Source organism: Crocuta crocuta, unplaced genomic scaffold, assembly GCF_008692635.1.
Source record: "Crocuta crocuta isolate KB4526 unplaced genomic scaffold, BGI_CrCroc_1.0 scaffold35, whole genome shotgun sequence".
Classification (NCBI taxonomy): domain Eukaryota; kingdom Metazoa; phylum Chordata; class Mammalia; order Carnivora; family Hyaenidae; genus Crocuta; species Crocuta crocuta.
The window spans coordinates 6,838,245-6,853,055 of NW_027530625.1; the positions used below are offsets into that span (position 1 = coordinate 6,838,245).

General features: G+C 57.4%; 1 protein-coding gene across 2 annotated transcripts in view; it reads left to right on the top strand.

Annotated features, from left to right (window-relative positions):
- Nucleotides 1-14,811, top strand: part of ASS1 (argininosuccinate synthase 1) — a 46,243-nt gene continuing 31,432 nt past the window's right edge. The window contains exons 1-5 of one of the 2 annotated variants that reach the window (XM_077768391.1): nt 1-83; nt 2,157-2,266; nt 3,676-3,744; nt 7,686-7,874; nt 13,004-13,060. In XM_077768391.1, coding sequence (XP_077624517.1) covers nt 2,162-2,266; nt 3,676-3,744; nt 7,686-7,874; nt 13,004-13,060 — 420 coding nt within the window. In that variant the 5' untranslated portion in view covers nt 1-83; nt 2,157-2,161. Of the gene's footprint in view, nt 84-2,140; nt 2,267-3,675; nt 3,745-7,685; nt 7,875-13,003; nt 13,061-14,811 lie in introns of both variants that reach the window. The other variant, XM_077768392.1, reaches the window with a different exon arrangement.

Here is a 14,811-nt window from a genome sequence, read left to right on the forward strand (position 1 = left end):
ATACAGCTTTCGCTTTTGCAGAGTGGTTCACCGAGCCGTGAGGTCAGATTCCAGAAGCCGGGAACCCACACGTCCCATCCAAGGTACTTTCAGAGTCCTTCCTCCCTCCCTCCTCCTTCCCTCCATTATTTTTTAAGTTTTTTAAATGTGTATTTTTTTGAGAAAAACAGAGCGCGAGCAGGGGAGGGGCAGAGAGAGAGGGAGACACAGAATGGAAAGCAGGCTCCAGGCTCCGAGCTGGCAGCACAGAGCCCGACGCGGGGCTCGAACCCCCGAACTGTGAAATCATGATCTGAGCTGAAGTGAGACGTTTAACCAACTGAGCCACCCAGGCACCCCTCCTTCTCTCCATTTTTGGTGGCCTGTCACCAGCAAGCCGGGCTGGGGACAGGGCCTGGCAGGTGGTCGAATGCCCAGTGGAGGCAAAAGTCGCGTGCGTCCGTCAGCAATGCACCTCCCCAACCTCACTTCTCCACCCTTCCATGTGCCAAGTGTCCGCAGGGTGTGTGAGCCCTGGGGCTGGCCAGTGGGCCAGTGAGATGCAGCTGCACACAGCTGGCATGTTCTAGTGTCACGCCGCATCCCGGCTCTGTGCACAGGGCTGGGGGACCAGACGGCATGTCACCTCCTTGGACTTCCAGGCCCAGGGGAGGTTTTCAGTACGCGAGAGCCTGCATCTTTATGGTAGCGATGGTGGGGACCCCTTGTGGGCTCCTGTGGCTGTGGGGAGGGTCCCCAGATTTTCCCAATAGTGTCTAATAAAGACCTTGACCTTGGTCAGACCCCAGTGTAAAGGCTTTTCACCAGATGCAGGAAGCGGGGGCCACGTCCAGGGAGGCTGGGTCCAAATCTGGTCCTGCTGCCTGCGGACCGTGTGACCTCCAGCAAGTGGCTGCCACCTCTGTGACCCTCAGCTGCCTCTTTAGCAAAGTGGGCACAATAACAGTACTACTCAGGACCTCGTGGGGGTGCTGGGGGGTGCAGGGCGCATCCTAACAGCCCACAAGCTCAGGGAGAGCCTTCCGGACAGAAGAATCAGCAGCTGCAAAGGCAAGAAAGCAGGGGTCCTGGTGCCTCAGTGAGGCTGAGGAGACGGATAAGGTGGGACGCTCTGTCCCTGATGCAGAGGGACAGGTGTGTCATCTATGCCTCCAGGAAGGACCTCCCTCCGCCTGCCTCCTTCCTTCTCTGGGCCTCAGTGTCTCCATCTGCATCCTGGACAGCAGGTCACTGAGGTGCTTTGAAAAGAGCCTGGGAGCGCCTGGGTGGCTTAGTCGGTTGAGCGTCCGACTTTCGCTTGGGTCATGATCTCGCGGTTCGTGGGTTCGAGCCCCGCGTCGGGCTCTGTGCTGACTGCCAGCTCAGAGCCTGGAGCCTGTTTCAGTCTGTGACTCCCTCTCTCTCTGACCCTCCCCTGCTCACGCTGTCTCTCTCTCTCTCCTAGAAATAAATAAAACATTAAAAAAAAAAAAAAGAAAAGAGCCTGAAATCCCGGTGTTTGAGGGCTCGCTGGGGCCCCAGGTGGGGGGTACATGGAGGTGGGGGGGTCCTGCACCCTGACCTCCTCTTCTGCGAGGAGGCAGCATTGCATGCATTGCATGCTGGGCCGAGCTCTGTGACCTTGAGCCGGCCGCTCACTTGTGTGAGCCCCAGTGTCTGCCTCCCCGGCGGGCGCCACAGCGGGTCATGGTGGGGGTGCGGGTGAGCTGCATGAGGGACCCCAGGGCCGTGCTGGGCAATCTCCCGAGCTGCCCAAGGCCTGGAGCCAAGGCCCCGCCCAGGTCTCAGGAACCCCCTGGCCCTGTCCCAAGAGCTCAGCCTCAGGCACCTTCTCTAGCTGGTGGGGGGTTGGCTCCCAGCAAGACCTGCTTCCTCCCTCCCCACCTCCCCTCTGCTCCAAGCTGCTATCTTATTCCCAGGGCCCTCCCTGCCTGTTTGTAGGGGTGTGTGTGCCGTGTGTGGGGTCGGATCTCCGGCGGGAGGGCTGAGGCTGCAGGAAGGAACGGCATCCAACCCTCCCCTCCCCCGGTGGCAGCCCCTCCAGGGAATGAGGCTTCCCAAGGCCAAGGTGGGGGCTGTCTGCAGGGGCTGGCCGCCTGGGATGGGCGGGCTCTGAGTCACTGTCCTTCCTCAACACCAGCGTCCCCTCCCCCCAGGCGACATGTCCAGCAAAGGCTCCGTGGTCCTGGCCTACAGCGGCGGCCTGGATACCTCCTGCATCCTCGTGTGGCTGAAGGAGCAAGGCTATGACGTCATCGCCTACCTGGTGAGGAGGCTCCCATGTGTCCATCCTTCCGGCTGCTTGTCCTGCTGTCCGAGTGCTCGCTGTCACGCTCCCCCGAGCCCCTCCTCCCCTCCCGGGGCCTGTCAGCTGTAGGCTTCTCGTTGCTCTGCCCCACTTTCTTCACCTGTCAAATAACATCTGCGGTGTCCCCAGGTCTGGGACGCCCCACGGAGCACAGGGGAGGCCAGCTCTCTGCAGGCGACCGGGGCGGGGGACGCTGGAAGTGAGCTTGGCCGTGCAACTCGGCCAGCCTGCCGTCAAGGGACCGTGGGCGCTGGCCTGCAGAAGGGAGCGGGGAGGGCACACAGTCTTCCTGTTTGTTTCCAAAGTCCCTTGTCACCGCCCAGGAAGGCTGCAAAGACTGTAGAACCTGGAGTGACTGAGCCGGCAGAGCTCTCGGCGATCACCCGGTTCTCGGGTGGCAAATAGGGCGCAGGCCACAGGTAACAGGCTATGTGTGACGCCACCCTCCATGCCGAGTCCAGCAGACGCCCCCAATCAAGCCAGATCCACTTCTTTTTTTTTTTTTTTTNAGATCATGACCTAAGCGAAAGTCGGACGCTTAACCAACTAAGCCACCCAGGCACCCCAAGCCAGATCCACTTCTAATAAACCAGGCGGAGCATTGGAACCCTTCTCCGTGTAGTCAAGACTCCTGAGTGCAAATTCTAAAATTCTGATTCATACCCACTTAAAATGGACAAACAAAAGAACAAGTGTTCTTGGCTCAGTGTAACTGAGAAATCCGGGGCTTGGACAGCTTCAGGCAAGGCTGGATCCAGGTGCTTATCCAGATCTGTCTCCAGCTCTCTTTGGCTTCGTCCTTGGCCTGTCCACAGGGCAGGCAGGGCTCACATCATTGTAGCCTGGCCCTCGCAGAGAAAGGAGGGCTTCCTCCAGAGGCTCTGATGGTAGTGCCTGGGGGATTCTCACTGCCTGAGCCACTGCCCACTGTGTATTGGTCTCTATGGCTGTGACTGTGCAGGAAGGGTTCTGACTGGCTCGGCTTGGATCATGGGCCTTTCCCTACAGTGAGCAGGGGACATGATTTGTTCCCCTTCATTCTTATGGAAAGAGGCCCCTGAAAAGTTTCTGTTCATAGAGGAAGTGAGGACGGTGCTCCACATACAGAAGTTAAGCTGTTGCCAGGATGATTGGTTTGCAGTCAAGGTCAATATACCTAATAGCGCCCGGTCCCCTTGTCGTTCAGGTTGCGGACGGTGAGGCCCAGGGAGAGAAGCACCTCACTCATAGTCAGCTGGAAAGGGGGAGCTACCTCCATTTGAGGGGCGTTGTAGACGGCTTTTGCAGGGGGAGAGGGGGCTGAAATTCCTCTCCATCCCTCCTTTACGCCCCTGGGCTGATTAGGCCTCTCTGCTTCTGCTTCTCAGGCCAACATCGGTCAGAAGGAAGACTTTGAGGAAGCCAGGAAGAAGGCGCTGAAGCTCGGGGCCAAAAAGGTACCACGTGGCAGCAGTATTTGGGGCTGGAAGTGGGGTTTTGACCTGGCGGAGGCAGCAGTGGGCATGGCTGCCCAGGGCTCCTTGGCCCCTGCCTCCTTTCCAGCTGGGTCTTCTTGCTTCCAAGAGTATGAGCTCAGTTCCTTCTCTTTTCAGGTGTGTGGATGCCATCATCTCCCTGCCTTCCCTATCCACTCCCCCACCACCCCCTCATCCCACCTGCGCATCCGTCTTCCTCTTCCGCATCCATCCATCTGCCTGCCCATCCCCCTTTTATACCTCTGTCCCTCCACCCAGCCATTCCCTCATCTATCCACCCAGCCAATCATCATCGAGTCACTCATGTATCCATCCATCCATCCATCATCCACCCAGCCATTCCCTCATCTCTCCACCCAGCCAATCATCATCGAGTCACTCATGTATCCATCCAGCCATCCAACTATGATCCACCCAGCCATTCATCCATCCACCCAGCCATCCATTTATTCATCCACCCAACTATCAACCATCCATCCATTCATCTGTCCATCTGTCTACCCATTCTTTCATCCATCTACCTGTCCATTCCTCTTTTATCTCTGTCCATCCTTCCATCCAGAATCAGAAAATTCCAGTTGAGTTTAGTGCCCTGACTGAACATCTAATCACGTGGCATGCCAGCCCTCTGCTGGGTGTGGAGCCCCAAGGGTGAACAGGGCCAACATGGGCCTCTGCTCACGTAGGCTCTCAGTGTAAAGTCTGAGCTGCTCCCATGGGGACATCCCTGGCACCCTCTCCCCTTCACTTGGGCACGTGGCCAGGGGGTCCAGCAGGGATGGCGTGAAAAGCCAGCAGCCCACCTGCTTGGTCAGAACTGGTCCCCTCTGCAGGGCACTTCTGTGGGGTTTGGAACCTAAAAAGGAGCCTGGCACATAGGGAGAGCCCAGTTTGCACATTGAAAATGAATGTGTGAGTCCCATATCCTGTTACCGGCCTCGGGCCTAAAACTGGCTACCCCTCGTGGCTCAGAGAGAAGAGAGGTTGTGTGAGCAGAAACCCAGAAGGTAGGAATAAAGCACTTGAGTGTTGAAAATGAGCTGGGCTTTCACATGAGTTGGGCTTTTGTGTAAAGATCTGTCTGTTCTTCATTCGTTACTCTGGATCAGTTCAGCCATCTTCATGACTAGATTAGTCCTCATCCTTAACCTTGCTCTCTAAGGATCCCGTACACTTTCATGTATTTGGAATTGGAATGGGAATTTCTTGCCCATACCATCAAGCTATAGTCTCATTGCTTTTCTTTTAATTTTCATTTTCTTTTATTCTTTGCGTTATTAAAAAAAAAAAAAGTTTCTTTTTTTAAAATTTTGTAATGTTTATTTATTTTTGAAAGAGAAAGACAGAGCATGAGAAGGGGTTGGGGGGAGAGGGAGACACAGAATCCGAAGCAGGCTCCAGGCTCTGAGCTGTCAGCACAGAGCCTGACGTGGGGCTCGAACCCCCCAACCGCGAGATCATGACCTGAGCCGAAGTCGGACGCTTAACCGACTGAGCTACCCAGGCGCTCCCCCCCCAGTTTCATTTTAAACTAATTATATGCTCATAAGAAGTTGCAAATATAAAGAATCCTGTGACCCCTTTTCACTCTTGAAAAGTCTTGAGTGCCCCATAGTTCTGTGGATTACATCTGTTGATATCACATTATAAATAAAAGCTGAAATTAATCATAGTGACCCACTTTAAAAGAACATTAAACACATTTTATGTTAACATAAGTAACATTTTTCAGAAAAATAACTATTTCCAAACCAAAAATGCTTGGTAAAAGCAGCACTGTATGTTCCACGTTTATAAATCTCTTCCGGGTCCGGTTTAGCAGAAGACAGGTAGATTCTTGTTGCTGTGACTCCATTCATCTTGCGATGTGTCGTTTTGGTCGACATGATGGAAGAAATATGGACTTATGAATGTTTTTATAGCCTTTTCAGAGAGTTGGGGACATTTTTTGATATTGCACCTAAACACAGCAGGGGGTGGCTTCTTAAAGATTAGTGTAATGGGGAACGTGATACTGGAACAATGAATTTTCAATGCATTAAAATCCACTGGTCTGGGAGCGCCTCGGTGGTTCAGGGTCATGGGATTGAGCCCCACATTGGCCTCCACACTGAGCATGGAGTCTGCTTAAGATTCTCTCTTCCTCTCCCTCCGCCCTTCACTCTGGCTTGTGGGTTCTCTCTCTCTCTCTCTCTCTCTCTGTGTCTCTCTCTTAAAAAAAATAAAAATAAATTTTAAAAAATCCACGGGCCCATCTTACACTTTGGATGGATTTTTTCATCCATGCAAGATCGTGTGATGTGATGCATTCACCAGTCATTTGAAAACCAGTATTTTAGGGGTGCCTGGGTGGCTCAGTCGGTTAAGTGTCCGACTTCGGCTCAGGTCGTGATCTCGCAGTTTGTGGGATCAAGCCCCGCACTGGGGTCTTTGCTGACAGCTCAGAGCCTGGAGCTTGCTTCCAATTCTGTCTCTGTCTCTCTCTCTCTCTCTGCCTCTCTACTGCTCTCTCTCAAGAATAAACATTAAAGGGGCGCCTGGGTGGCTTAGTCGGTTAANTTAAAAAAAAGAATAAACATTAAAAAACTAAAACAAAAACAAAAACAAAACAAAACCACTGTTTCATTGAGTTATCCAGATCTTCCAAATGTTGATACATTTCATCATAAAATATCAGAACATGGCATTTGTCAATCTTGCCACTATTCTCGGAAACGTTAGGAAGCGCTCAAATGGAAGTTGTCCATAATTCCAATTTTTACCGGAACACCTTAATTTTCTCATTGGGAACAAATACTCAGTGTTCCCTGAAGTGACAAGCTGACTTAATTTTTGTGAAAATGTCAGCCAGACGCTCAAGTCTGAAAGACCGTGTTTTGTCTGTCAGTCCTCCTTTCAAGTAAAAACGATGTTTCATGAAAAACGTGGCTAGTTTAGCTTGTAACTCGCTTTGGATTGCAACAGAAGGACTTGGTGTGTATTTCACCTTTTGTGCTTGAGATTGAACAGAGCTAATCACTGTTACAGCTTCAAGATCGCTCTTAAGTGCAGTCATCACGGTGGAAACAAGGCATTAGGAGCACGGTGGCGGTGTCTGCCCAGGTCTTTGCTGCGGTGCTAATCTGAATGTCAGCCGAGCAAACAAGGCAAATAGTGGCTTAGCATCATTATAAAAAATCTTTTCAGAGTCCTGGGGGGCTCAGTCGGTTGAACATCTGACTCTTGATTTCAGCTCAGGTCATGATCCAGGCTCATGGGGTCAAGCCCCACTTTGGGCTTCATGCTGAGCGTGGAGCCTAGGATTCTCTCTCTCTCTCTCTCTCTCTCTCATTCTCTCTCTGCCCCCTCACCCCAGCTCATGCTCCATCTATCTCAAATAAAAAAAAACTAACTATCAGCATACAGCTGGCTGACCTGAGCTTTCTGGGATGGGTAGCCACATCCCTGGCCTTTACCCATGAGATACCAGAGCCTTCTTCCACACCCCACCGGTGTGACAGCCTAAAACATCTCTAGCTATTGCCACTGCTCCTATGGGACAGTACTTCCCTGGTTGAGAGCTTTCGTGGATTACTATCTCCTGTCTAGCGCTTTAGACCTTAGGTGACAGCAAGTCTCATCTCAGGCCCAGAACGTTGGGCTGGGAGACAGACCTAAGGACCACATAGGGTTTCAGCTAGACGGTGTATCTGGATTGATTAGCAATGTCTGCCATGAGTGCAGGAAGGGAGGAATAGTACCACGTGCTAGGGTTGATTAGCGATGTCTGCTACAGATGCAGAATGAAAAGTGGAGGTACATCTCTCCAGGATCCGTTAGTAGCCTCTGCCGCGGAGGCGGGGCTCTGTCTCTGGCCGGGCCCCGTCCTTGGAGCCTCCCTCCATGGGCTCCTCTCACCGTAGGTGTTCATCGAGGACGTCAGCAAGGAGTTTGTGGAAGAGTTCATCTGGCCCGCCATCCAATCCAGCGCGCTGTACGAGGACCGCTACCTCCTGGGCACCTCTCTCGCCAGGCCCTGCATCGCCCGGAAACAAGTGGAGATCGCCCAGCGAGAGGGAGCCAAGTATGTGTCTCACGGCGCCACGGGAAAGGTGAGCCCCTGGATGGACGGCACCAGGAGGGCTGGGCAGAGTGGGGGCGGGTGGCCAGGGCGGGTGCAGGCTTTGCCCCCAGGAGATGCAGATGCAGGTTCCTGTGTGTGTTCTGTCTACGGGGGGAGCAGATGGGCAGACTTGACCCTGAGGCCCAGGGCAATGACCGCTGGCCCAGGTCACAGAGCACAGGCCACCATGCAGTGTAGTGGGAAGGGTTGGGAACCCCGAACTGGCAAGGCGGGGGTGATCCCGGCTGTGTGGCCCCCTGCGGTCCTAGCTTGCTCCAGCCACAGAAGTGTGTTGTCTCACGGTTCTGGGGCCGAGGAGCGGGCGGGGTGGGCTCCCTCGGGGGAGGGGAGGTGCCGGGAGGGGGTGTGTGCCCAGAAGGCGTCAGCGCGAAGCGGTCGTAGACATGGCCCTCTGGTGCTCCGTGCGCACGTGACTGCCCTCTCTTCTCTCTGCTCATCCTCCGTCATCTGGGCGTGGCTCGCTGTGTCCGGACGCCTCCCTGTTACAGGGACACCAGTCCTATGAGATTAGGGCCCACGCTTAGGATCTCATCCGAGCTCCATCACCTCTTTAAAGGCCTGTTTCCAAAGAAGGTCATGTTCTCAGGTACCGAGAGCTGGGGCTTCAGCTTAGCTTTTGTGGGGGACGCAGACAGCCCATGACACACCCCCAGCTTCCCGCCCTGAGGGAGGGCCCGGTGGGAGGGGGCGGGGCGCTGCCCCACAGGTGGCCGTGCTCAAGGAACGAGGCTCCAGTGCAAGCAGGTCTTGGGCAGCGGTACTAGAAAGGCTCTGTGGTCGTGGGCTCTCAGCATCACTGGATGCCACGCCGGTAGCCCCCGGGACAGGACTCGGCTCTCTGACAAGCCCAGGGTCAGCAGACTCTGCACCCCCCAGCGACGGGGAGCTCACTACCTTACCAGCATGCTCGCGCTAGCCTGACCCAGGGCCCCCGCCACTACCCAGGCTGGTCGGGGCCGTGGGAGGGGGAGCAGACTGGCTCACTGTGATGGAGACACCTGCAGCCTAGACGGTGACAGAGATGTGACTTGAGGGTGTGGCTGCAGGCCAGGGTGGCCCTGGCTCATGTCTTCCAGAGCTCAGACGTTCACTCATTCATTCATTCATTGGGCATGAGGTCAGCAAGCTTATACTTGGGAAAGGGTTGGACACCAGCCAGGTCCAGCAACGGCATTGAACTTCTTGGGCTCCTCCCGCCCATGGGGAGCCTGTGTCCTAACAAGGGAGAGGAGAGTGGACAGACAGACACCACAAGGTGGCTGTAGGGGCGGAGCCTATGAGCCACGGGGTCAGCAGGGGAGGGAGGGGGAGCTACCTTCAGGAGGAGTGTGGGTGAAATGAACACTGCGGCGTATGGGAAGAGCATGCCCGGCAGAGGGATCCGCCTGTGCAAAGCTGGGGGGCCAGGAGCCCCGAACAGCAGCCCGTCTGGAAGCACAGAGCCAGAACTGTCGCTGTGAGAAGCGGCAGGCTCGGGACGGGCCGCGGCCCTGCCGAGGGGTTGGCTTCACTCTGAGAGGCATGGGAGGGCCCCAGGCTGGATGGGGGTGGCCAGCGAGTCCCCTACTGGTAGGCTGGGGATCGTTCTGGACTGAAATGGGGGGAGGAAAGGGGCTGGTGTCTCTCGCACAGACCTGTGACCCTAGAGCCTAGTCACGAGCATATCGCGAGCAGGATGACAGACCTGGGCTGTTTGGACACGGATGTGGGTGTCCCCTTCGCCCGGAGGGCGGTAGGTGAGGGTGCACAAGAACCCAGAGGCTCCGGACAGGTTCAGACCAGATCAGGATTCCGGAAGGGCTCCTGCCTGGAGAAGGTCCCTCCGGGACCGAGGATGGGTGGCATTCAAGGCTCGTGCAGTGAATGGTGGGTCTGCCCTGACTTGGGAGATTCAAGGGCCCAAGGAGACCCTCCCTGAACTCACCCCCGTGACTAGCCCCCCGCAAAGCTGCGAGTAGCCACCAGGGGCCGTGCGCACTTCTCCATTTGGCCACAAGAGGGCACCAGAGGCTTGGGTTTGAGGCCTTCGTTTGCTGACCCTGGAGAAAAGCAGCTGGAAAAGGAGGTCACAGCCACCCACGGCACCCACACCCACCTACTCACACACACCCTGTCCCTGCGGGACTTTGGTTCCGAAAAGAACACCGTCTACAGAGGTTCTGTGGTCTGAAGGCCACGGGAGGGGAGGAGAGGGAGGTGTGCAGTGCTACCCTGGATCTGCCATCTCTGGGGGTTCATGGGCAACTGTGCCTTAGTTTCCCCTTATTTACAGAACCTGGGGAAGCCGCCCCCCAAGTCTCTGCAGGCAATTTCCTAGACCTGAGGGGGGTGAATAGAGAGCCAGGGAGGCTTGGGGCCAGGGCCAGAGAAATGCCAAGTGTTGGGGGCAGGAAGGGGCCAGCGGCCCGCAGTGGCCCGTGGCCCCAGATGGAGGCACCTGGCGTGGGGTCTGGCCGGTCACCCCAAAGAGAGATGCCAGAAGGACACTCAGCGGAGTTTTCTGCGAGGGTCCACGGTGGAGAGAGAGCAGGGGTATAAGCAGACTGCGGGGACCCCCCGCCCCGGATGTGGGGGGATCCCAGGGTGGCCAGTCCTGAGGCTGTGGCCATTTGGAAAACCCAGCCGCTGGCCTCTCCCCTGCTGGGCCCTGCATCCCTGCTGGAGGAAACTGGCTCCAGCCTCCTGGCTGTCCCCTTCACGCGTGTGTCCCTCCTGGCTGTCCCCTTCACGCGTGTGTCCGTTAGCTCCCCGAGTATTTATCCAGGACAGCTCTGGACTCAGGAGCCCTAACCCAGCAGGGGGTGGGCCACAGTGGGAGCAAGAGCCAGCCAGTGATGCCAAGGGGGAAGGGCATCCCAGGCTGGAACAGCCCTTGTGAAGGCCCGGAGCTGGGAGGCAGGCCCAGGCTGCCCTGGGTCCAGCCCAGCAGCGGCCGGTACAGAGCTGGAGCTGGGGGTCCCCTCTCCACGCCCTGCCCTGATCGCCCCCCCAGCAGAGAGTTGTGCAGAAGCTGGGGTGGCCCTTTCGGGGCCTCCTAACCCTCCCCCCACTAGTTTCAGAAGAAGGGCCTGGAAATATGAGCCAGACTCAGGCAGGGGTACGGGGAGCAGTTTTGTAAATGGGGCCATCTGTATGGTTAGCCCAGGAACAGATGGGCAGACGCCCCCCCCCAGCCCCTGCAGGTCCCGTGGGTGCCGCACCCACACTCACGCACGCCTGCATGTGTATCAGCGAGTGGGCACACGTAGCCACACCCCCTCTCCCGCCAGGGGGGCCACCCCAGTCCTGAGGGTCCGGCCTTCCAGGGCGAGGAAGGGCTGGACCGACCTGGGTCTCAACCTGGGACAGAGTTTGAGCCAAGGGAGCCTGTCTGGCCCGTGCGCGGGTCTCCGACTGTGGAACAGATGGGTGTCCCCATGTGGGTCCAGGTGGGCAGACACCGCCCGGGTGTGCCTGTCCAAGGAGGCACAAGCGGCCATTGTCCTGGGGAAACACGAAGCCGTGGGGGGGAAATCACCAGCAGGAGACAATGCCGTGGGCTTCACAAACCCGCACCGAGTCTGCTTTTTATCCTCTGCCTTTGCTCTGGGAGCTGTGCCGGCCACGGGGCCTTGGGCAAGCGTGGCCACCTGTGCCTCGGTTTCCCCATCTGGGAGGCAGGGACAATAATAGGGCCTACCTCCAGTTGGGGGGGGGCGGGTGCTGTAAGGATTCAACCAGGTGAAGTCCAGAGCTCAGACCAGTCACGGGAAAATGAGCTATTAGGATGGAAATGCTGCCCGTTGGCTGTGTGGCCCTGGGCAAGTGACATTACGTCTCTGAGCCTTGTCAGCAAAGCGGGGCTAACTATGCGCCTGGCCCCAGGTGGCTTTCCCCGGTGACAGCGAGCACATAGTAGGTGCTCAGCACGGGGCTCGGCTGGCGGGCGAGGAGCCGGATGGCCAGTGTGGCACCGCTCAGGGCCCTGAGCGCCTCGGGGAGGGGCAGCCTCGCCCCCTCCGCCCCCAGCTCCGCGCAGAGGGGCTGAAGCCTGTATTTCCGCGCCGCCTGACAAGACTCTGGAAAATAACATGTTATTCCCGCCGCTGCCTCGCTGGGCCCGTGCAGTTCTCACAGCAGGCGCAAGGCCTCTCTGTTATTTCCACAGCTTAAGTCCCCCTGTGGGCGCCGAGCTGATGGGAAGCACAGGACGCTGGCAGCCATCGTGTCTGCGGCCTCCTCTTCCTCCGAGTCTCCATTCTACAGCGGAGGACGCGGGCGCAGAGAGGCAGGGCCACCCTCCCGGGGGGGGGGTCAGGGGGCCCAGTACCCGGCTCAGTGCCCTTGAACTAGTTCCTTTTCTTTGGACCTCAGTTTCCTGCCTGTTCAGAGAGGAACCGAGGAGCAAGGAGCCCTCAGGGGTCAGCGGGTTCCCCCCGTTCCCTCCCTGCAACTATATAGATGGGGAAACTGAGGCTCAGAGAGGAGGCAGGATTCCCAGCTTTATGGATATGAATCGTTAAAGCACCACAGGCCCGAGCCCTGGACTTGATCTCTGGATTGGGGCCGACGGGCCAGGTGGGGGAAGAAGCTTCGGGAAGAGGCTGAGGTACAGGCAGCTGGGACTCCCTACAGGAGGATGGGGATCTTGGGGGGCCAGGCCCCCAGCCTCGCACGCATGTGCACCCCCTGAAGTGCGCACAGACATGATACATGTGCACGCCCTACCGTGTTCCCAGACAGGTGTATCTGCATCAGGCCGCATGCCTCCCCCCCCATCTGCACACTGCTGGGTTTGTGCAGTGCACAACCTGCATCCCACCACATACCCACGTGCACACGTCACACACCGGGGCCCACAGGCAGCCCGTCCTGCACACCTGCGGGCCCACACCGCCCGGCTCTGCGGGAGTCCTGGATTCTAATCTTGACTCTGCCTAAAGGGCAGGAGGTGGGGCTTCCTCTCCAGAAAAGAGGCCAATAACAGTCCCCACCTCAGAAGGTTTCGAGGTTGGAGGTGGGCCTGCCCTGAGCAGCCCTCAGACAGGTCGTCAGCAGTCACACGGTGCTGTCCCTGTCCTGCGGCTCCTGATAATCACCCTGTGTCCCGTGTTTCAGGGAAATGACCAGGTCCGGTTTGAGCTCACCTGCTACTCGCTGGCCCCTCAGATTAAGGTAAGATATTGCTCCTCCCCTCAAGGTGAGTGCTGGGGGCTGGTGTCACTGGCGGGGGGCGGGGGGGGGGAAGGGTATGGAGTTCTGGAAGGTTCCAGGGACAGCACCCCTGGGTCTCCAGGTGGAGGGTGCCCTTCTTTCTCAGGGAGGTGCTGTGCTCCCCCAGCACCCTCTCTGACCATTAGTCCTCTTGGGAGGTGCTGCCCGGGGGCCTGGGTAGGTCGAGGTGCTGGACAAAGATGGAGCCGCCCTTTGGCCAGTGCCCTTGGCGTTCCCAGGTCTGGCTTCGTGGGTGCAGGCGGAGCAGTTCTGGGACAATGCTGGCCTATTTCTGGGGAGCTCATAGCACACCCAGCCCTGGTCGGGGCCACCGGCTGCCCAGGCACTGACCCCCCCCCGCGTCCTGGATGGGAATTACCACCATTCTTGGGTGGGAATCCCCAGGATGTAGGGGAATCAGCCATCCCCACCTGCGGCCCATCACCCAGGGTGAGAGCCCACAGCGGGACTGTGCAGCCGGCCCCTGCTGTCCCTGTCCCCTCACCTGGGGCCTGGGCCTGTGTCCGTCTGTCTCTTCCTTCCTCCTCCCTCCCTTCCTCCCTCCCTCCCCTCCCCTCCTCCCTCCNCCCTCCCCTCCCCTCCCTTCCTTCCTTCCTTCCTTCCTTCCTTCCTCCCTCCCTCCTGTATTTAGCCAGGTCAGGCCCCGGGCATACAATGAGTGTGCAAGGCTGGGCCACAGAGCTGGGATGTGCCACCAGTGGGAGCCTCTCTGGGTCACTTAAGTCTGTCTCGTGGCCACATCAAAACAAACAAACAAAAAAAAAACCAAGATAAAAAGCAATAGGTGACCTCATTTCGGTGGATAAACTGTGTGTTCACACTGAAGCCTGGGTTTCACCCACCATCGATGTGACCATGTCACGACCAAGTCATGAGATGTTTCCATCCTAAGTCTTCAAGACCCTTGTGCTCTGCGCTGCCTGCACACCTCAGTGGGGACCGGCCACTTCACGGGTCTCAGTGGCCTCAGGTGGCTCCTGGCCACCAGACTGGACGGGACAGGCCTGGGTCTGCGCTCCTTAGCGGTCACCTTGGGCTAAAGCTACGGAAGCTGTGTCTCCTCCTGAGCACTGAAGGAGCCCTACGAGGCTTCCTTATTTTTTTTTTATTTTTTAATGTTTATTTTTGATAGGCAGAGTGCGAGCGGGGGAGGGGCAGAGAGAGGGAGACACAGAACCCAAAGCAGGCTCCGGGCTGAGCTGTCCACACAGAGCCCGATGCGGGGCTTGAACTCACAGACCTCGAGATCATGCCCTGAGCCAAAGTCGGACGCTTAAGTGACCGAGCCACGCAGGTGCCCCTTTTTTAAAGTAGAACATCCTTCTCTGTCCCTTTAACCAGCCAGCAGCTGCTTGCTGGGTGGGAGTGGCCTGGAGGCAGTGAGCTCTAAGAATCCATCCTGACCCCAAACACTTGGCAGCCTAAAATCTCCAGCAGTGGCTCCTCGCTAGCTGGGGGCAGCCGGGTGGCCATGGGGGCTTCCTCCTGACCCCCACTCTTTGGGTTCCCACAGCAGCTTGCCGGGCAGGGGGGGCAAGGTGTCCAATTTCTGGATCTTTGTCTGCAGAGGCCGAGCTAAGGGGCTGAGGTAGGCTAAGGGTAGAGGCCAAAGCTGAGATGAGGCCAGAGGGGGTCCCCCACGGCTGGGCCTGTGCTGGGGGGTGGGAGAGGGCTACACTGCTATTTCGGGG